Raw genomic sequence first — 21,940 nt, 5'->3', positions numbered from 1 at the left:
CAGCTGATCCATTTGTTGACTTTAATGCTTATATAATTTTTAAACTATTAGAGATACGACAATAAACATTCAGGACATTTTTGTAGATAATTAAATTATCTTCCAAATGTCATCTTGCATATATTTTTTAGTTATTGTTATTTTGTTGTTTTAGGAATTTGTTTATAAAAATTATGATTTCCTCGGGTTTTCACAAATTTTCAAGCTTACAGCTCAGTAAATAATGCTAATTCGGATATTGAACTCCAGAGCAATTTTGTTATCGAGATGAAAACAAAAATAATGACTCTGATGATGGAGATGAGGATTTCGAATACGGCATGGTCACTGTTGAACAAAATAAAAAAAGTCAGCTCATCAAAAAATTATTAACGGAATCTTCGGAGCAGATTCAGACGAAAAAGAAATGGAAGAATCTAGAGATCAAGAAGAAGATGAAGCAGAAGAGCAAAAAATCGAAAACCTCCCGAGTAACAAATGAAAAAGAATAGCACGTTAAATCAAAATTATACATAATGGAGATACCGTTTCGGGAGTCGAAACTATTTTTTAGTAAATTTCCTTCTATTCAAGGATCTTTTTTCAAAATTCAAAAATATTTATAGTTTACGAACTATAAACAACAAAACCGAACACTGCTTTCTAGGGTCTTTAATTGTTTATAACTTTTAGAATTTTGTATGAACAAATTTACTTTTTTTTCACAATGATATAGACAATATTCCAGATCGAATGAGCCTAACCACTCAATTTTACAAAAAGTATGTCCATTTAATACAAATTTTAACTTAAAGCCCAGACTAATTCATACAAACGTATTTCTGAATTCGTGAACTGATATACTAACAAAGTCACCGACAAAGAGAGGACAGCGGTATGTTGCGACATCTCCGGGTCTCACTTTGCACGCAGCAATTAAATCGAAGGCACCTTTGGAATACACGAATGAAAATATACGGGAGGAACAGCGACGTCAAGCGCCCAACCACTGAACTGAAATATATGCGGTGAACGGGTTTTCATACCAAATGAGGTCCAATTTTTTTTGTTAAATGACAATATCTTGTCGTGAGACACTCATTAGAAGTATTTGATTCACTAAACAAAGTGAGGTCCGTATATTGGTCCTCACTTTGTCGCAAACCTCACTTCAACCGTAATTTTTCAATGGAAGTGACTCACTTCCTACTCTGGGAGACTATATTTTTATATATATATATATATATATATATATATATATATATATATATATATATATATAAAATAAATAAATAAGTACTCTTTGATCATTCCCATATTGATTTCAATTTAAGAGCCACCGGTATACAGCTGTTTTAGCCTATTGGGCATCGTCAGTACCGGGCAGGCGGTCCTCGATTGAAGACAAAATGAGAAAAAACCAAGAAAGTACTTGATAAAAATAGCTGCGTAAATGCAAGCGAAACATAAGTGGAACCACCTATTGGTGTGACACCCAAGTCAACTTGCCAAGTTTTTATGTCAGTGTTGGTGGTTTGACCAATCAACCGACAACTGCGGTAGCAGAAATTTGGGAAGCTAACCTGAAATGCCATCGGAAAACGAATCCACATGTTTCTAGAAATGATATGAAATCTAGAAAGGTTAATGCAGTCAAGCTGCTGGAAAATAATTCCATGAAAATCAAAAAATTAATAAATAAGTACTCTTTGATCATTCCCATATTGATTTCAATTTAAGAGCCACCGGTATACAGCTGTTTCAGCCTATTGGGCATCGTCAGTACCGGGCAGGCGGTCCTCGATTGAAGACAAAATGAGAAAAAACCAAGAAAGTACTTGATAAAAATAGCTGCGTAAATGCAAGCGAAACATAAGTGGAACCACCTATTGGTGTGACACCCAAGTCAACTTGCCAAGTTTTTTTGTCAGTGTTGGTGGTTTGACCAATCAACCGACAACTGCGGTAGCAGAAATTTGGGAAGCTAACCTGAAATGCCATCGGAAAACGAATCCACATGTTTCTAGAAATGATATGAAATCTAGAAAGGTTAATGCAGTCAAGCTGCTGGAAAATAATTCCATGAAAATCAAAAAATAAATAAATAAGTACTCTTTGATCATTCCCATATTGATTTCAATTTAAGAGCCACCGGTATACAGCTGTTTCAGCCTATTGGGCATCGTCAGTACCGGGCAGGCGGTCCTCGATTGAAGACAAAATGAGAAAAAACCAAGAAAGTACTTGATAAAAATAGCTGCGTAAATGCAAGCGAAACATAAGTGGAACCACCTATTGGTGTGACACCCAAGTCAACTTGCCAAGTTTTTATGTCAGTGTTGGTGGTTTGACCAATCAACCGACAACTGCGGTAGCAGAAATTTGGGAAGCTAACCTGAAATGCCATCGGAAAACGAATCCACATGTTTCTAGAAATGATATGAAATCTAGAAAGGTTAATGCAGTCAAGCTGCTGGAAAATAATTCCATGAAAATCAAAAAATAAATAAATAAGTACTCTTTGATCATTCCCATATTGATTTCAATTTAAGAGCCACCGGTATACAGCTGTTTCAGCCTATTGGCTCTTAAATTGAAATCAATATGGGAATGATCAAAGAGTACTTATTTATTTATTTTTTGATTTTCATGGAATTATTTTCCAGCAGCTTGACTGCATTAACCTTTCTAGATTTCATATCATTTCTAGAAACATGTGGATTCGTTTTCCGATGGCATTTCAGGTTAGCTTCCCAAATTTCTGCTACCGCAGTTGTCGGTTGATTGGTCAAACCACCAACACTGACATAAAAACTTGGCAAGTTGACTTGGGTGTCACACCAATAGGTGGTTCCACTTATGTTTCGCTTGCATTTACGCAGCTATTTTTATCAAGTACTTTCTTGATTTTTTCTCATTTTGTCTTCAATCGAGGACCGCCTGCCCGGTACTGACGATGCCCAATAGGCTGAAACAGCTGTATACCGGTGGCTCTTAAATTGAAATCAATATGGGAATGATCAAAGAGTACTTATTTATTTATTTTTTGATTTTCATGGAATTATTTTCCAGCAGCTTGACTGCATTAACCTTTCTATATTTCATATCATTTCTAGAAACATGTGGATTCGTTTTCCGATGGCATTTCAGGTTAGCTTCCCAAATTTCTGCTACCGCAGTTGTCGGTTGATTGGTCAAACCACCAACACTGACATAAAAACTTGGCAAGTTGACTTGGGTGTCACACCAATAGGTGGTTCCACTTATGTTTCGCTTGCATTTACGCAGCTATTTTTATCAAGTACTTTCTTGGTTTTTTCTCATTTTGTCTTCAATCGTGGACCGCCTGCCCGGTACTGACGATGCCCAATAGGCTGAAACAGCTGTATACCGGTGGCTCTTAAATTGAAATCAATATGGGAATGATCAAAGAGTACTTATTTATTTATTTTTTGATTTTCATGGAATTATTTTCCAGCAGCTTGACTGCATTAACCTTTCTAGATTTCATATCATTTCTAGAAACATGTGGATTCGTTTTCCGATGGCATTTCAGGTTAGCTTCCCAAATTTCTGCTACCGCAGTTGTCGGTTGATTGGTCAAACCACCAACACTGACATAAAAACTTGGCAAGTTGACTTGGGTGTCACACCAATAGGTGGTTCCACTTATGTTTCGCTTGCATTTACGCAGCTATTTTTATCAAGTACTTTCTTGGTTTTTTCTCATTTTGTCTTCAATCGAGGACCGCCTGCCCGGTACTGACGATGCCCAATAGGCTGAAACAGCTGTATACCGGTGGCTCTTAAATTGAAATCAATATGGGAATGATCAAAGAGTACTTATTTATTTATTTTTTGATTTTCATGGAATTATTTTCCAGCAGCTTGACTGCATTAACCTTTCTAGATTATATATATATATATATATATATATATATATATATATAGCGTGACTCACGGTCGATGGTAGGTTAGAGGTTTCTGGAAAACGCAAAGCATGATTTTTCTGAAAATTTCACCTCTCACATTTCCTTACCTGTTCTATCAATCTAAAATATTTTCAGCATTGCGGCGTTGCCACTTTTATCAAAAAGTCCTAGCAACTTTATTTTTTTTTATGGAACACCCCGTATATTAATACATTTTCGGAATCACTCTAGTATTTTAATACTTTTTTGTTGATAATGTCCTATCTCTATCTGTTTTCGAGATAAAAAATGAATTGTGCTAAATATGGTCCAAAACATAGCCTTAATTGAAATTAAGTACATCAGTACTCTCAATTCATGAAAAGTTGATATTCTGATGATAGTTTGGACAAACTCGAATTATTCAAATATCACCAAGAAATCGACTCTATATCATACAGGGCGTGCTAAAATTACTATTATTTCCATTGTGCATAAAAGTAGTCAAAAGTTCATTTTCTCAAATGAAACCCCCTGTATATTACTCAGTAAATTGAAAGATGGTGAAAAATGCTTCAAGATGATATATCATGTTCCTATACCTAAATCGTCAAGTTTTCTCAATAAAGTCGCTTCTTCTAGAAACATTATTTTTTTTTAGAATTTTGATTTAGGTAGCAGTGGAATTATAGCAGTTCGGTTACTTTTATAAGTAATTTACAAAGAGTTATCGACGATGTTTCGAATCATCTTCCAAAATGAATGCAAATATCGAATATTCAAACGAAGTTCTTATGAAATTATTTATTATACACATGAACAAAGTGATCAAGTCATTGTCAGAACGTGTAAAAAATGCAACCAAATGTATCCTGAATTAACACCAATGAACGAGAGGAAGTTTGTAAGGTTACAAAATAATTTCTTTAACTATCGCTCAAAATTCCAGGGAACAACTGTACCAAAAATCAGTCATTTCTAGGTAAAAAGTAAGATTTTGTGGGCTAAAACGTGAAAGTACAGACAATAACAGAATAGGATGATTCAAAATAAAATTGTAAACAAAATATCACATTTTCACAATGAATGCTGAAAATGTTGTCCATTACATTCTAAACACTTTAAAATGTTTTTTTGTACGCGACTTGTGGTCGCTTTTTCAATTTCCTAGGGATCCAGATCTTCAATACTCCGCACTATTCGCCGTCGCAATTCTTCTTTGGTAGGCACTGGAGTACTGTATACCCTTTCTTTTAAAACACTTCATAAAAAAAAGTCAAGTGGCGTGAGATTGGGTGATCTCGGTGGTTAATTCCACGGCCCTAAACGAATAAACCAACGATCGTCGAAGAGTTCGTCAAGTTTCCTGGAAACTTCCTGGGTGGAATGAGCTGGCGCTCCGTCCAGTTGAAACCACGAATTCCTATATTCCTATAAAGGCAAATTTTCAAGAAAATCGGTTACAGTCGTCCTTAATATTTGGAGATATCTCTCTGCATTCAGTGTGTCGTCATAAATAAAAAAGCTAATTTTATTGTTCTTCAGAATACAGAAAACATTCAGGTCAAATTTTATTTGAAAACCCACTTCTTTTGTAACATGACGATTATGATCAGCCCAAAAATGTTTATTCCTTCTATTGAAAATACCATCCCTCGTAAATTTTGATTCGTCGCTACAAATTATTTTTGACAAAAATTCCCGATCTTCCTGTGTATGAATCAAAAGGGGTTCACAAAAATGCATTCTACGTTCGAAGCTTGAACTTTGGTAAATTTATACGGATGCATTCCGTGATTTTTCAAAATTCGTTGTACTGAAGCATGTGATACACCTAAATCTTTTTCTGCACTGCGAATGGAAGCTTCTGGATATGCATGAAAATATGCCAAAACGTTAACAGTATTGTCCTCATTTGAAGTAACAGGTTTTGGTAATGTTGAAGGCGCTTTTAACATGGAGTCATAGTTAAGGAAATTATTTTGTAATCTTACAAATTTCCTCTCGTTCATTGGTGTTAATTCAGGATACATTTGGTTGAATTTTCTACAAGTTCTGGCAATAATTTGATCACACTGTCCGTGTATAATAAATAATTTCATAAGAACTTCGTTTCAATATTTGCATTAATTTTTGGCGATTTTTTGAAACACCATTTATCAATTACTTATAAAAGTTACCAAACTGTCATAAGCTTGATATTTTCACGGCTACCTAGAAATCAAATTCTTTAAAAATTATTTTTTGTACAATTGTTATTGAAAATCTCTTTGATAGAAACACTTCATTTAGAACACCTACCAAAAAATCATTTAGAAAAGTTCTCACATGCAGTTCGTGCTATTGGTAATATTAAATCCCTGTGAAGTTACTGACGATGACGAAGTAGTATTCAGTCCAACTGTAGAAAGTCCTTCATGACTAACCAATAATCCTCCTTAAAATAACGTGATAGCGTATGTAGTTGTAACATATGCCTTGTAATCCAAAGATCGTGTGTTCAAATCCCGTGGACCCCATAATTTTTTTCATTATCAGCAGTAACGTTATACAAAAAAAATTGTTAAAAGTGATTTTATTTTGCTCGTGAGTTTGCTCCACTTGCTGACGCTCGATTTGCAATAATCCCCACTCACAAAATAAAATGCCACTTTCAACACTTGTAGGTAAAACGTGAATAACTATTTTTCCACAAAAACGGCTTTATTAAGAAAACTTGACGATTTAGGTAAAGGGACATGTATATCATCTTGAAGTATTTTTCACCATCTTTCAATTTATCGAGTAATATACAGGGGGTTTCATTTAAAAAAATGAACTTTCGACTACTTTTATGCACAATGGAAATAATAGTAATTTTAGCACACGCCCTGTATGATACGGAGTCGATTTCTTGGTGTTATTTGAATATTTCGAGTTTCTCCAAACTATCATCAAAATATCAACTTTTCATGAATTGAGAGTACTGATGTATTTAATTTCAATGAAGGCTATGTTTTGGACCATATTTAGCACAAAACAGATAGAGATAGGTATAGGACATTATTAACAAAAAAGTATTAAAATACTTGAGCGATTCCAAAAATGTTTTAATATACGGGGTGTTCCATTAAAAAAAATATAATTGCTAGGACTTTTTGATAGAAGTGACAACGCCGCAATACTGAAAATATTTTAGATCGATAGAACAGGTAAGGAAGGAAATGTGAGAGGTGAAATTTTCAGAAAAATCATGCTTTGCGTTTTCCAGAAACGTCTAACCTACCATCGACCGTGAGTCACGCTGTATGGTACAGAATAAATAGTGAAGTGAATTGACCTCATAGGGGTCCTGTTTCAAAAATATATTTAAATTTCTGTTTTGAATAGGTTTTTAACATTTACTAAATGTATTTGATTTGTCCGACCATCCAGCAGCTTTCCTCATGGTTTCTATGTTCGGTCATCTCCCGCTAAAACCAATGAAGCGGAGAAACGGAAGAGGGGATAGGTGAAAGAACTCGAATGACCTATAAATAGTCAGATCTCGGAGGAATAAGTCCAACGACCTCGAGCGCTGGTACCTCCATTGGAAGATCCGAGTAAACCCGGAAAAGACTCAGGCGATAACCATGGGAAGATTACTATCTTCTCCGGCCAGAAAAGTGAGAATCTCTGGAAGGGAGATTGACTGGCAGGCGCGAGTAAAGTACCTCGGTCTTTTAATAGACCGTAGGCTCACTTGGAACCCGCACATTATGTACGTTAAATCCAAGATCGAGGGTCGGATAGCTAGACTGTACCCTCTGATCAACAGGAAATCTAAAATGAGTTTAAAGAACAAGATCACGATCCACAACACGATGTTCAAGTCTGTCATCATGTACGCTTCAGGCGTCTGGGGACAAGCGGCTCCGTCCAACATTTCCATTTTGGAAAGGTTACAAAATAAGTTAATTAGGATGATTGTGAATGCTCCTTGGTTCGTGCGGAATGAAGCCATCCGCAGAGATTTGCAGCTGCCTTCCATTCGGCAGTCCATTCAGTCGAGGAATGTGAGAGTTTTCGAAAAAACGGAAACTCACGAAAACCCGTTAGTTAGGGAAGCCACAGATTATGCTGTAGACGACCCCTCCCGATATAGAAGGCCCCGACACTCTGTCGAATGAGGCCCTCATGTCCCCCGTTAAAGGATGAATAACTTTTTCATCCATCCCACCCCAGCCAGGTAGGGGTATCCCGTGAAGGGCGGCACTGATGTCTAAGGACTTCATGCCGTCATCCATCAGTCATGTACCCATTGGTCCCTCTCAAGGCCAATGATCAGCCAACAGGGTAGGGGAGCTGGTCTCCAAACCTGAACGAAATTAAGATGGATTTCGTCGAATAAGTCCAGTTATCACCCGAAGACGATTGTGGATACTAACAATCGAAACGTCGTGACGTAATTGGGTTTGGAATCTTTTAATTTTAATTTTTCATTTTTTTATTGATAATATTTTTTAATTTTCAGCTTTCATTAATATTTCAATTTTTTATTTTTTTGGTTGTTGCTTGTATGTTATTTCTTTGTAACTTCAGGTTTTTCGTTTGATAAAATTGTTATTTTTGGTTAATCTTTTTAATTTTTTTTTAAGGATTTCAAATCAGTTTATAAAATATTAGACAATGGAAGTCCGAACTGATGAAATAGGTAGGTATTTATCATATATGTGTATATATATATTTTGAGTGAAGCCTCTGTATACTCCGATTCGGGATTTTGTAAATGAATCGAACCCATTGTAGCTAATAATTTGTTTAATTCTGTTTTTTGTTAACCAGCTGTCGCACATCTACCAACGACAACTCTCAGAAGTCGAAACTTGTGCGAGCTAAGGATTAACGAGGTATTACCTTTTAACGTGTGATTCCGAACACGGGTTGGACGATAGCAAGTGAAAATCGATCGTTCAGGCTGGGTCATGAACCACCGACCAACACGGCAGTCAATTCGAGTGAGTGAACAAAGCACCCACGTCGAACCGCTTGTACGAACTTGTACGAAAAACTTGATCGGCTCTTGAGTTGACGGCGCCGGTGGATTGAGATGGTATGATGAGTGTCTGTAATCAAGTTAGCAGCATCGACCAAGGATGATACACGACTATTATCATACCTGTTTAGGTTAGCTAAAACCAGTGATAGAGAACCCTATAATGCTGACAGGCCTCTGTCCAGCATTTATTGAGTGTTCTGAAGGAACTTTTTTTTTCGGTTCTTCAGGAGCAAAAAGACTCTGAAACTCGGGGTTCAGTTTCGGGGCTTTCACTGAACCATAGTTTCCAAAAAAGTCCCATTTCGTCCATAGCTACTGTCGATTTTCTTCATCAAGGACGAGAGTTAGACCTTTCTGCCATCGGGAGGCCAAATACTCTGCTATGTTTGGTTGGGTTGGCTCCCAAAACCTCTGCCAATTGAGACACTTCCAATATATCATTCAGGTCTGAGTGCGGCCCTGATCCTGAACACGAATGAATATCTTTCGAGGAGGAACTGCCTGCGGACAATAAAGGTGTACCTAATCAAATCAAATCACTTCATTAATCCTGTAGAACTTACAAAGTTATAGGATAGGTCAAATATCATTTCGTACATATACATAAAATAAGACTTGTAGTAAAATTAAACCAAACATACATGAAAGATTGTCATATGCATACAAAACATATTAACTTCATTCAACTCCAGCTTCATTAAATTAATGTGATAGAGTAATAAAATTACGGAAGATTGAGAAATTCATCTATGGTATAAAAATTTGTTCTAATAAAAATCTTTTAAGGGTGGTTTTGGAAACCTGAATTTTATCGGTAGTTTTCAATGAGTCGGGCAGTTTGTTATAAAGTTTTAGCCCCAAGTAAGAAGCTGAGTTAGAGCTTATATTATATTTGACGGAATTTATGTAAAAATCTTTGCACTTTACATTAATATTTACATTATGGTAAGATGAAATGAGATCATATTTCGACCTATTGGTGTGAATGAATACACACATTTCAAAAATGAAAATATTCGGGAAAGTTAGAATTTTCAAATGTTTGTATGAATCTCTGCAGGAGGTTCTCTGATTAACGCCTGCTAAAATCCATATAATCTTTTTTTGGGCGATAAATGCATTTGGAGCCAATGAAGAGCTTCCACAAAGACAAATGTCATATCAGATTATATATGTGCATAATAATAATTTACTAACTGTTCAGTGGTTAATATCGGCTAAGATTTCGTATCAGATACGAAACAGAACTTAGTTTTGATATCAGTTTATTACAATGACTCTTCCAGTTCAGACAATTATCTAGCGTGAGTCCCAAAAATTTACATTCATTGGATAAAGAAAATGTGTTTTCATTCTCATTGATTTTAATTTCTAGATTTGAACAGATTTTTTGCCTGTGATAAAACCGAGAGTTCAAATGAAGTGAGTTGGCGGAACACCATGAAACCAAATGATTTGACACCGTGTTACGATTTTCTTTCAAAATTTTGTCGAATTACGTTGTCACTGATCCCGGATTCTGCTGACACTCAGCTACAATTCCTAGGAAAGCCTCTTATCAACAAAGCCGACCAGAGAGCATCGCCTCGGGGAACGACCTTATGCATTCAGTCTGATTTTATACATGTACTTCATCAGTTCGGACTTCCATTGTCTAATATAATATTTTTATTTTCTGGTTGTAGCTTGTATGTTATTTCCTTGTAATTTCAGTTTTTTATTTTAATAAAATTGTTAGTTTCGGTTAATCTTTCATTTTTTTCAGGTATTTCAAATCAATTTATATTATATTAGACAATGGAAGTACGAACTGATGAAATACACCACGGAACATTGTCAACCACCTTCAAACAAACGTTTTATACATGTACTGTTAAACTTTGTTATTAATAATTTCTATGTATTGAATAAAAAATCATTTTTCAAAAGACTTTTTGGTTTCTGGAGAACGTAAGTGGCGCAGTCGGTAGTATTTTGAAAGTGAAAAAGTTCATCGTGAAATTGTTCGCTTCAGTTTTTATTGTTTGTTCAAAATCGCGAACGTACGCATCCATCGTGGAAACGACTTTCATATACAATAAGTTGGAATCGAAAAGCATTCAAAGGAGTAGCAGCCCATAGCCGAGTTGTAGATGGCTAAGCCTTTTCTGAATTCATTGTAAGTACACTACTTAATTTATGTTAGACTCCTCTGAAACTTCAGAGTTCCTATAAATATCCTCTTCATCCAATAATAAATAAAAATGAATTAATAATTTCAATACGATACCAATATTGTAAAATATATTAACTGAATTTGATATAATACCTAATATCGATACATATATTCAACATATACAGTAGATTGCAGTGAAAACAAAAAAAATAAAATTTCTGAAATTTTATTTTGAAATTTTTCATAATAGATTCTACTATAGATTCATTAGTAAATAGACTTGCAACTCTCAGTATGCCTGACGCTGTGATTGTTCCCACGATTAGTTCTGATCTTTTGAGGACCATCCCTGAATATGACGGGAATCCAACTGGTCTGGTTGGATTTATGAAAACAATTGAAGAACTATCAGCAATATATTTTGATAACATCCATGCTAATGCACCTCAAAATTTATTGATCGCGAACACTATATTTTCAAAACTCACGGGTGCGGCTCTAGAAGCAGTAAATATTTATAATGCTAAAACTTGGTTAGAAATTCGAGAAACGTTATTATCAAATTTTGGAGATCAGAGAGACCCAAATTCTCTCAATCAAAGTTTAATGCATATGAGACAAGGGAATGAAACCCCGCAGCAGTTTTATTCAAATTGTATTCATGTTTTAAACACTATTTGTAACTATATCGACTTACATACCACCACCGAAGTTGAGGAAAAATGTGAAAAACCACTTTTTACTTGTCAAACTTTACACGTTTTTCTGGTAGGTTTAAAAGAACCATATGGTACGAGAGTAAGGGCTCGTAATCCCGAGTCACTATCACATGCTTTGACAATTCTCAATGACGAAAATAAATACAACAAAGTCGATCTCCATATCTTATGTATCAACGCACACTAGTTTCAATACACCGAGACTTACTTTTTCTTCGCCAAATGTTCATCCAACATTTCCAAGTCAACCTATACCCATAAGGCCGATCAACCGGCCTCCTCACTCCTCAAAGATTTCTCACAAACTCTCAAGTATTCGGGAAACCTCAAAACGTTTGGAAAAATTCTCCAAACAGACCAAATACAAATAATATTCGACCTACCCCCTATGAGTGGCAAATCACATGGCACAACTTTTAAACAACAAACTCGTCCAAAAATCTTCCAGAATAATAACACTGGTCTACAGTGGTTTTGTTGTCCTAGATATAAGATTGATTTTGGGTGTATTTATACTCACAATTCATGAAATGATCAATGGTTTTGTAAGATTTGCTCTGGTTTTCTTTTGAATATTTATTTTCATTTTACATTACAAAAAATCGAAAACAAGAAACAAAATAACAGATATATTTATAATCTCAGTTTTATTTGGAAAAAAATATGATACTTTGAAGTAAATAGAGAGGGAAATTTCGAAAACATGTTATATTTCCATGAAACGCCTTTTAATAGCTTTTCTTTTATAATTTTTTAAAGACCAGCAGTAATCGGCCATCATGTCACAATCCCATCGACCCTGATTCTTTTTTCCATTACTTTTAGATCCTGGTGGAACCGCTCTCCCTGCTCCTCACTATAATTTCCTAAATTATCTGGAAATTTATCCAAATGGTTGTGAAGATAGTTTAACTTGATACTCATATTTGCTCCTGGAATCTGAAAGTTTGTCAGCATATTGTGTACAATTTCTTCATAATTTGGTGCTTTATGGTTACCTAGGAAATTTTCGACTACCAACACAAAACTTTCCCAAGCTTTACTTTCCGGAACAGTCATAACTTTAATAAAATCAGTGTTTTTCATCAATTGCCGTATTTGAGGACCATCAAATATTCCACCTTTCAACTTTTCCATATTGTCCAAAGCTTTTACGAATTGCTTCATCATTCCTAACTTAATATGCAATGGTGGAAGTATAATTTTGTCTCTGCTCACCAACGGCTCTCTTATTACATTAGCTTTACCGACAGTTAAAGAATTTCTTTCAGGCCAAACATCTTGTTCCCAATGACGTTGCTTGGCTCTACTGTCCCACATACAAATGAAGCAAGGGTATTTCGTATATCCACTTTGTTAACCAAGTAAAAAATTAACCATTTTTAAATCCACACAGATCGACCATTGATGCTCCGAGTAATTGATTTTTTCTGAAACTAATTTGACATTTTCATATTCTTCTTTGAGTTTTGTAAAATGGACAATTGGAATTGATGTAAATTTATTTCCATTATGCAGTAAGACGCATTTTAAACTTCTTTTACAGCTATCAATAAAAAGACGCCACTCAGTAGGTTTGTATTCTTTCAAACCCATGTTCAGAAGCAGCTTCGCAATATTATTACAGTACCTATACCAATCCTTCATTTTCATCAAAAAATTGTAATAGCTCACTTTCTCGCGTTCTGTACGTTCTTATTGTAACTGTCGGTGCCAATAATTTTTTTTCTTTCAATCTTGAAGCTAACAGTTCTGATCCTTGTTTTGATAAATTTAGATCACGTATTAAATCACTGAGTTCATTTTGAGAAAACAACTTTGGCGTAGATGTTTCACCCTCTCATTCACTTCCACTGGTAGACTGATTCGATTTCTGTGAATTTGGCAACATCATTGTTTCTGAGGGCATGCGAATCACTTTTGAAACATAAATAGGCCGAGGGAGATTTTCACTGTGTAAAACAGGACATTTTGTAGACTGTAAGTCTGGATATCTCCACGTTTGATTTCGATTAAAACCTTTAGCATCTACTACGCAAAAGTAACAATCATCGAAATGATTCTTAGGCTCCATCCATATCATAGGAATACCAAAGTCTAATCCAGAACGTTCTCCTTTTTTCCACAACCGCAAAGACTCAACGCAAGACTTACAAACTTTATTAGGAACCCATGATTTATCTAATTTGTCCATTTTGAAACCGAAATATTCAGCATAAGTTTCCTTATCCTGTGATATTTCTTTTTTGTTTTTGTGATTTATAAATACCACAAATATAACAGAATAAATCACTACTATATTTGCACTTCCTTCGTGACAAACTCATGTTTGAAAAGTCAAGATAAATATGTTAGAACGGACACTCAACAATCGAAACAAAATATTAACATATAACAACTTATCCATCTGGATAAGTTGTTAGTACTTCAATATTATCAAATAACTGAGTTTTCAGTTGTTTTGCAGAGCAAGGAGCCCGAGAAGTGGGGATCACGTGATGTTTGTACGCGCAAAGAAGTTGCGCAGAAGCCTAATCATGACTGAGAAAATAATTTTTTTTTTACTAACAAGCCGATTATTATTAAAAATACAAGATACGTAAAAATCATAAAAATAGAGCACATTCAGTACTTTCATAAATATATTCGTGATTTAGGCACATAAAAATTTGCAAAAATATCCAGGGCAACACAAACATTTTTTTTTGTAGAGCTGTGTAATCAGAATAGAAATTTCATTTCGGAAGAATTCTTCCATGCTGAACAAAGTTCTGTCCCTGTCGTCGAATAATCTGATTCGACCCCCAGACAAAATCGATGAAAATAATGCTAGTTATCAACCAGACGAATACATCTATGATGAAGAAAATTTTGATCCAGTAGATCCAGTAATAGCTAATCGATACTTCAAAGATTTCATTTTTGAGGAACCTTTTTCGGTATCGACTTGTTTCAATACTTCAAATCACAATTCGTCTACTATAATTCCGGCTTTTGAAAAACTAAAAACATATAAGAAAATAAAATTTTTCCTGTATAAATTTCATTAGTGTGGAGTTAGCCACAGTTTCCTGGCCACACTTTCTGACGTAGGAAAAATTATATCGGGATAGAGGAGCAAACGCGGGCGGTGTTGTCAGATTTTCTATTTTTTCTGTTTTTGATGATTGAAATTCTTCCAGTGAATAAACCTCACCTACAAGAAGACCATGTTTCTGATACAATACTCAACATAAAGTCTTACAAATCCGTGAGGAGACTATCGATAATCTACCCAAATGATTTCGAATGTCAAAGATTCTCATATTTCTCAAAAAGGAAGACATACAAATGATTATATAATATAATTACGGTCAAATCAATTTGTTTCGCCGTAATAGGCGAGGAAAAAAATAATTTCTCAACAAGACTATCAGCAAACTAACAGAAATATTCCGAGTGACAAGAATTTTTGTATAACGCAAAACTGAAGACATACAGATGAAATTATATATAGGGTCAAAACAATTTGGCCGTAATAGGCGAGGAAAAAAATAATATCTGACAAGACTTCAACTAAAGTACCCGAAATATTCCGTGTGCCAAAAATTGGTGAGCTACATGGGAAAGGAAACATATGGAATGTTATATATATACAGAGTCAAATCAATTTGTTTGGCCGTAATAGGCGAGGAAAAAAATAATTTCTCAACAAGACCATCAGTAAACTAAGAGAAATATTTCGAGTGCCAAAAATTCTTGCATTTCACAAAAGTGAAGACATATAGTTGAAATTATATACAGGGTCAACACAATTTGTTTGGCCGTAATAGGCGAGGAAAAAAATAATGTCTGACAAGACTTCAACTAAAGTACCCGAAATATTTCGAGTGCCAAAAATTATTGAGCTACATGGAAAATGAACCATAAGGAATGTTTTATATACCGAGTCGAATCAATTTGTTTGGCCGTAATAGGCGGGAATAAAATAATTTCTCAACAACACCATCAGTAAACTAACAGAAATATTCCGAGTGCCAAAAATGTTTGTATTTCACAAAACTGAAGACATACAGATGAAATCATATACAGGGTCATAACAATTTGTTTGGCCGTAATAGACGAGAAAAAAATAATGTCTGACAAGACTTCAACTAAAGTACCTACCCTTTCACACCACAAAACTAATTGCGAACGAGTTGGACATTCGCCAATAAATAAAAATTGAAATGTTAATAAAAGCTGAAAAAATTGAAAAAATTGAAAATATTATTAACAAAAAATGAAAAATGAAAAGATTTCAAACCAAGTTATGTCACAACGTTTCGATTGTTAGTATCCACAATCGTCTTCGGGTGATAACTGGACTTATTCCTCCGAGATCTGACTATTTATAAGTCATTCGAGTGCTTTCACCTATCCCCTCTTCCCTCTTTCCGCTTCATTGGTTTTGGCGGGAGATAACCGTTTGGCGGGAGTTAGTCGTTTTTCGCTTTATTACAGGTTTCCATATGTTACGTATCTCTACGCTAGCTTGACTAAATGCATTATTGGACAACATATACGCGACTTCTTTGAATTTTCTCCCAAACCAGTGTTCCTCTTTGTGGATGATTTCAGCTTGAGCCCACTTGATGTTGTGTTGAGTCCAAACATGCTCTGCTATTCCGGATTTGCTGGTTTCTCCTCACTGTGTGTGTTTCTTGTGCTCAGCAATGCGAACTTTCAATGGCCTCTTAGTTTCACCGATATATGATTTTCCGCACTCGCAGGGTATCCGGTAAATGCAATTCTTGGAATCGCAGTCTGCGTTTGGTGGCCTGGTTTTCGTGAGGCTGCTACGGATAGTGTTCCCAGATCTGAAGCAGGTCCTGATGTTATACTATACCCAATCCTTCTTATCCTTCCCGACAATCCTCTGATGTAGGCAAGTACAAGTACTGATTGTGGCGGCTTCTCCTCATTGGGGAGCTCTTGCTGTCTTCTAGCTAAAGCCTGTTCTATCATCACTTTGGAGTAACCATTCCGAGACCTTCCTTTGTATTACAGAGCCCGAAAGCAAGGTCTAGTAGAGTCTTGATGATTCCTCTCTTAGTCGATTGATGCTGGTATTGTATATTGATGCTACAAGGTAAAACATCATCTTTTATGAAAAATTCAAGGCATTTCGTTGAACTACTAGGGGAAATCGAAGTCAAAGAGCAGGATCAGTTGATCAGTTTCGATGTGGAAAGCCTCTACACCAACGTTCCTGTCGAAGAAGCACATCAAATCATACAGAAGAAGCTATCCGAAGATGGGGACCTGAAAGATAGAACAAACTTACCAATACAAGTAATCATGGAATTACTAGGATGATGTGTACGAAACTGCTACTTCCAACTGAAGGACGAATTCTTTATGCAAGATGAGGGACTGCCAATGGAATCGCCACTTTCACCGATTATAGCCAATATATATATGGAGTGGTTTGACACTTTGGCCATTGAAGAAGCCCGCAAGAAGCCCCGAGTCTGGTTGAGATACGTAGACGACACCTTCATAATATGGAACCATGGGAATGCAGAACTAGACACTTTCCTGAAGCATATCAACAACGTAAGTCCTTCCATCACTTTCACAATGGAGAAGGAAGTCCACAACGAATTGCCATTCTTAGACGTATTGGTGAAGAGGACCGACACTAAATGGGAAACATCTGTATATCGAAAACCCACTCACACAGGACAGTTTCTGAACCAGATATCCAACCACAATCAATCGACTAAGAGAGGAATCATCAAGACTCTACTAGACCGTGCATTCGGGCTCTGTAATACAAAGGAGGGTCTCGAAAAGGAACTAGGCATCATCAAAAATGACCTTCAACGGAATGTTTCTCCAGAGTGATGGTAGAACAGGTTTTAGCTAGAAGATAGCAAGAGCTCTACAAGGAAGAGAAGCCGCCACCACCAGTACTTGTACTTCCCTACATCAGAGGATTATCGGAAGATTGTGGATACTAACAATCGAAACGTCGTGACGTAACTTGGTTTGGAATCTTTTAATTTTGATTTTGTGTTAATAATGTTTTTTAATTTTCAGCTTTTATTAATATTTCAATTTTTTATTTTTTTTTTGGTTGTTGCTTGTATGTTGATTCTTTGTAATTTCAGTTTTTTGTTTAATAAAATTGTTATTTTCGGTTAATCTTTTTGATATTTCATTTCAGGGATTTCAAATCATTTTATATTATATTAGACAATGGAAGTCCGAACTGATGAAATATTTATATTTTATCCTGTGGCTGTAGGAACTTTCGGTGTATTTGCCCCTTCTCTCTGAATTTTGTTAATGAAATTGGCAGAAGGATGACTGAAAAAACTGACTACTACTAGCTTTCTTATCCAAAAAATTAGTTTAGTTATACTGCATGGTAATTCAGCTTCAATTTTTGGTACTATTCCATCATCACATTCACTGAATGACATTTTTCTTCATCCCATTGTTTCCAAATCATATTCATTCCCTAGCAATAATGAGAGATTGATTCCTCATAATACCTCCAATATTTCTTGTGATATTTCCCATAAGTTCTCACCAGAAGATACAGAGAAATATGAACAAGTTCTGGAATTATCTTCTCCCAAATTTGAAACATCTGCCGTATCCAATTCAAACAGCTTTGAATTCCTTATTTCACCAATCCAATAAAGGGGTGAATCATCGTATCAGTGATTACTCGAAAGAAGACAGCAGTGGCGAATGTAGTATTATCAACAGTTACAACATTAGATCAGTGATACATGTTTAGTCAAAACTGTTCGGTTTAATGGGTTGAAAAATATTTGAAACACATATTTTATGAACAGTGTAATCCAAAGTTTATCAATCACAAGATGGATGCTGGAATATTGAGAAAAGGATACATACTTAGAAGATATAAATACCTAGTATGATAGGAGCTTTAATCAAAGCGTTCACAGAAGTTATTGAAGAATTGTGGCCAGAAGATTCATCTGATGATAAACACGGGCTAATTTGAAAGTCAGATTCAAAGATTTACCCCTCGATTTATGGGTTATGCCCATCAAGCCGCCCAGGAACTCCTTCGATATCTTTTAGAAGGTTTACATGAGGACCTTAATAGAATTATTGAGAAACCTAAACCGATCTTAACTGAGATTAACGAAAAATTGAGCGAGCTGAAAAGCACAAGAGTTCTGGCTGAGATATTTGAATATAAACAACTCTAAGATTGTAGGAAATTTCGTTGGTCAATTAAAATCCACATGCACACACTGTGGACACTCATCAGTAACCTTCAATCTTTTCTGGGTTTTGTCTCTCCCCATACCACAAAGATCTGACCCAATGAGTTTGTCACAATGCCTGGATTCTTTTACAAGAGAGGAAACTCTGGACGGAGATGAAAAACCAACGTGTTCGAGGTGCGAGGAAAGAAGAAAACGCACAAAGTCCCTATCAATCCATAATTTTCTCCTTATTTTAGTAATACATTTGAAAAGATTTTCTCCAATGGAAAGATTGAGAGGCAAATTGAATGTTGCCATTGATTTTTCATTAGAAGAATTAGAGATATGAGAAATCATGCAGCAAACAATGTGGCTCCTTGTTGTTTTAACCTATATGCACTTTTGAATTACAGTGGAACTACTTACAATGGGCATTAAACAGCATATTACAGACATCCATATAGTGGCACATAGCATGAATACAATGATTCACATGTGTCCCTAATTTCACGGAAAATAGCTTGTGAGTGAGGAGGCATATAATCGTCTTTTATGAACAGGAGGAAACGAAGCTGCACCTTTGTGGTGTTTTTTTTCTTTTATATGAACAAAATTCTGTGAATTGATTTATATTTTATGGTTTGCAAAAATATAAATTGTAATTCGAAAGACAGATAATGCAAAATTATCAGCGATTATTAAAAAAAAGGACAAAGTAATATATACATCTTGAATGTCCCTTTATATTTTTTCGTGTACTAATTCAAGGCTTTTGTACTAATAATGATATGTTTTTCATATTATTTTCGTAAGTTATTTTTTATCACTTTAATTTTTCAAATTATTCCGATAGCTAAATAAAACCATTTTTATCAATTTGTAATATATTCTTATTCAATTACGAAAAATATGCTACATATTCTTTTGTTTCGTAATAACATTGAAAAAATTAAATGCTTGAATGATGAATATTTGAATTTGAATCATTGGTGCCACTTTGCAGACATCTAATTTTACACCCATTTCAACAATATATCTGGTTCATAAACAAATAACAAATATATTCATTGAATACTGAATTTTCTATGAGTCAAAACAAATTGTAATACCCCTTATTTCTATAATCAAAATATACAAAGTGTCACAAGAATGTACTCAATCAAAATTTTAGATACACTAAATGATGAACAATTCGTCAATCTTCAGTTTACACCATCTACATTCTTTTATGTACAATTCAAATAGTTATTAGAACTAAAACAAATAGACCTGTCATGTGTTAGAAAATATTTATAGAATCCTGTATCTTGAATTACACGTGTTTTAAAAAGGTACAAACAGATTGCATCACGGGTCATAATTTTGAGTTTTGCTGGCCTTAAGTCACTCACGCACTCCTATTCGAAAGTTCAATATATAACTTCATATACAGTTGCTTTCTTATCGCCCGATCCTGTCACTATGTATTTATCGTCTGTAGAGATGTCACAACTCAGAACACTTGAAGACTCTTTAGACTGAAAAAAAAAACAAAATTGAAACAGACTACCTTAAAGAAGTTGCAGTTACTTTTTGATCAAATTTAAAAACGCCAGAGAAAAATAGTATCAACTGCTGACGGGACAGGTAGAATTTTGTTTTTGTTGAAAATTCATACTATCTCAATAACAAAATTAAAAGTATGTGGAGTCAGGGGAAATACACTTTTGGGAAATATGGGGAATGTGAATGGTAAAAGAAAAATCTAATATACTGCAAGCCCATATAAAATTTTCAAGTGGATAAATGATACATCTCAAACATCTATAATTTCTATAGCCCCAGAGTAAAAAATTAGTTTTATCAGTTATAGGTGGCGCATGTGAAAATATTGCAAAAATGAAAACAACTTTTATCAAATCAGATATTAATTACGACTGTAATTTTTCATAATCAAACTCCGTACAAAAAACAATGGAAAAAACTTTTCTTCTTCTGGAAAGTGACTTCTACAGGCAGTTTCTTTTATCATGTGGTAACATTGCTATATTTTAAACCGGTAACAAATACGAAGACGATTAAATGGGAAAAAGGTAACTGTCATCGGGAACAATACAATGGTCGAAGAAAATTTACGAGGACTCGCTCTTCTCGAGTTATACGGGGTAAAAAAAATGCTGTTTTTCGTTTTTTTTTTATTAGAACTGTTATTTCGGAGAATATCAAAAAATGGAAAAGGAAAATGTTATTGTATTCGAAGTGTACTATGACGATGTAATAATGAATATTCGATAAAACATTTCGTGTCAACAAGGCCACCATAACCTTTTTTTTTTAATACGGACCTGTCTTTTTTATGACAAATATTGATAAAGCGATAAATTCACAATCCAAGGGTATATCACATTTGATATTTTTATAGCGTTTCATTTGAAATAACCACCATCATCAGTGACAACAATCAAACAGAAAAACAATTTATTTTATCATGAACTATTATCATGAATAATAGTAGACCAAAAATTTATAGGGACTCTTGCCTTTCTCGAGTTATACGGGAAAAATAAAAAATGCTATTTTTTGTTTTTTTCAAATGGAACTGTTATTTCGGAGAATATCAAAAAATGGAAAAGGAAAACGAAAAATAAAAGCTACAAAGCAATCTACATCAAATGCTCGAATTGGCGACCTCTTTGTTGAATGCACATAAGTTGTCCATTATGTATCCCCAGACAAAAAAAATCTAAAGGAGTCAAATCTGGGGATTGAGCTGGCCAGTTAATTGATACATTGTTTCCAATTCATTTTCTTGGGAATATTGCATCTAAATGTTCCCTTACTATTGCTGCATTATGGGGAGGAGCGCCGTCGTGTTGAAAATATTGTATTGTATCATGGCGGATAATCAATGGCAATTCATCTAAGTAGCCATCGAAATAATTGAATAGAAAATTACGATACAAGGA

At 34.9% G+C, this 21,940-nt stretch overlaps 1 protein-coding gene across 12 annotated transcripts in view; it reads right to left on the bottom strand.

Moving 5' to 3' along the window:
• Positions 1-20,132: 20,132 nt before the first annotated feature.
• gro (TLE family member transcriptional corepressor groucho) overlaps positions 20,133-21,940 on the bottom strand; it is a 217,689-nt gene continuing 215,881 nt past the window's right edge. For all 12 annotated transcript variants that reach the window (XM_074179212.1, XM_074179213.1, XM_074179215.1 and 9 more), the window contains one exon: positions 20,133-20,512. In XM_074179212.1, coding sequence (XP_074035313.1) covers positions 20,405-20,512 — 108 coding nt within the window. In that variant the 3' untranslated portion in view covers positions 20,133-20,404. The remainder of the gene's footprint in view (positions 20,513-21,940) is intronic.

This window comes from Leptinotarsa decemlineata, unplaced genomic scaffold, assembly GCF_025532065.1.
Source record: "Leptinotarsa decemlineata unplaced genomic scaffold, Ldec_3_MD MMD2_tig00004677_RagTag_RagTag, whole genome shotgun sequence".
Lineage (NCBI taxonomy): Eukaryota > Metazoa > Arthropoda > Insecta > Coleoptera > Chrysomelidae > Leptinotarsa > Leptinotarsa decemlineata.
The sequence above is the reverse complement of the archived record's forward strand: the minus strand, read 5'-3'. Positions and strand labels throughout refer to the sequence as shown.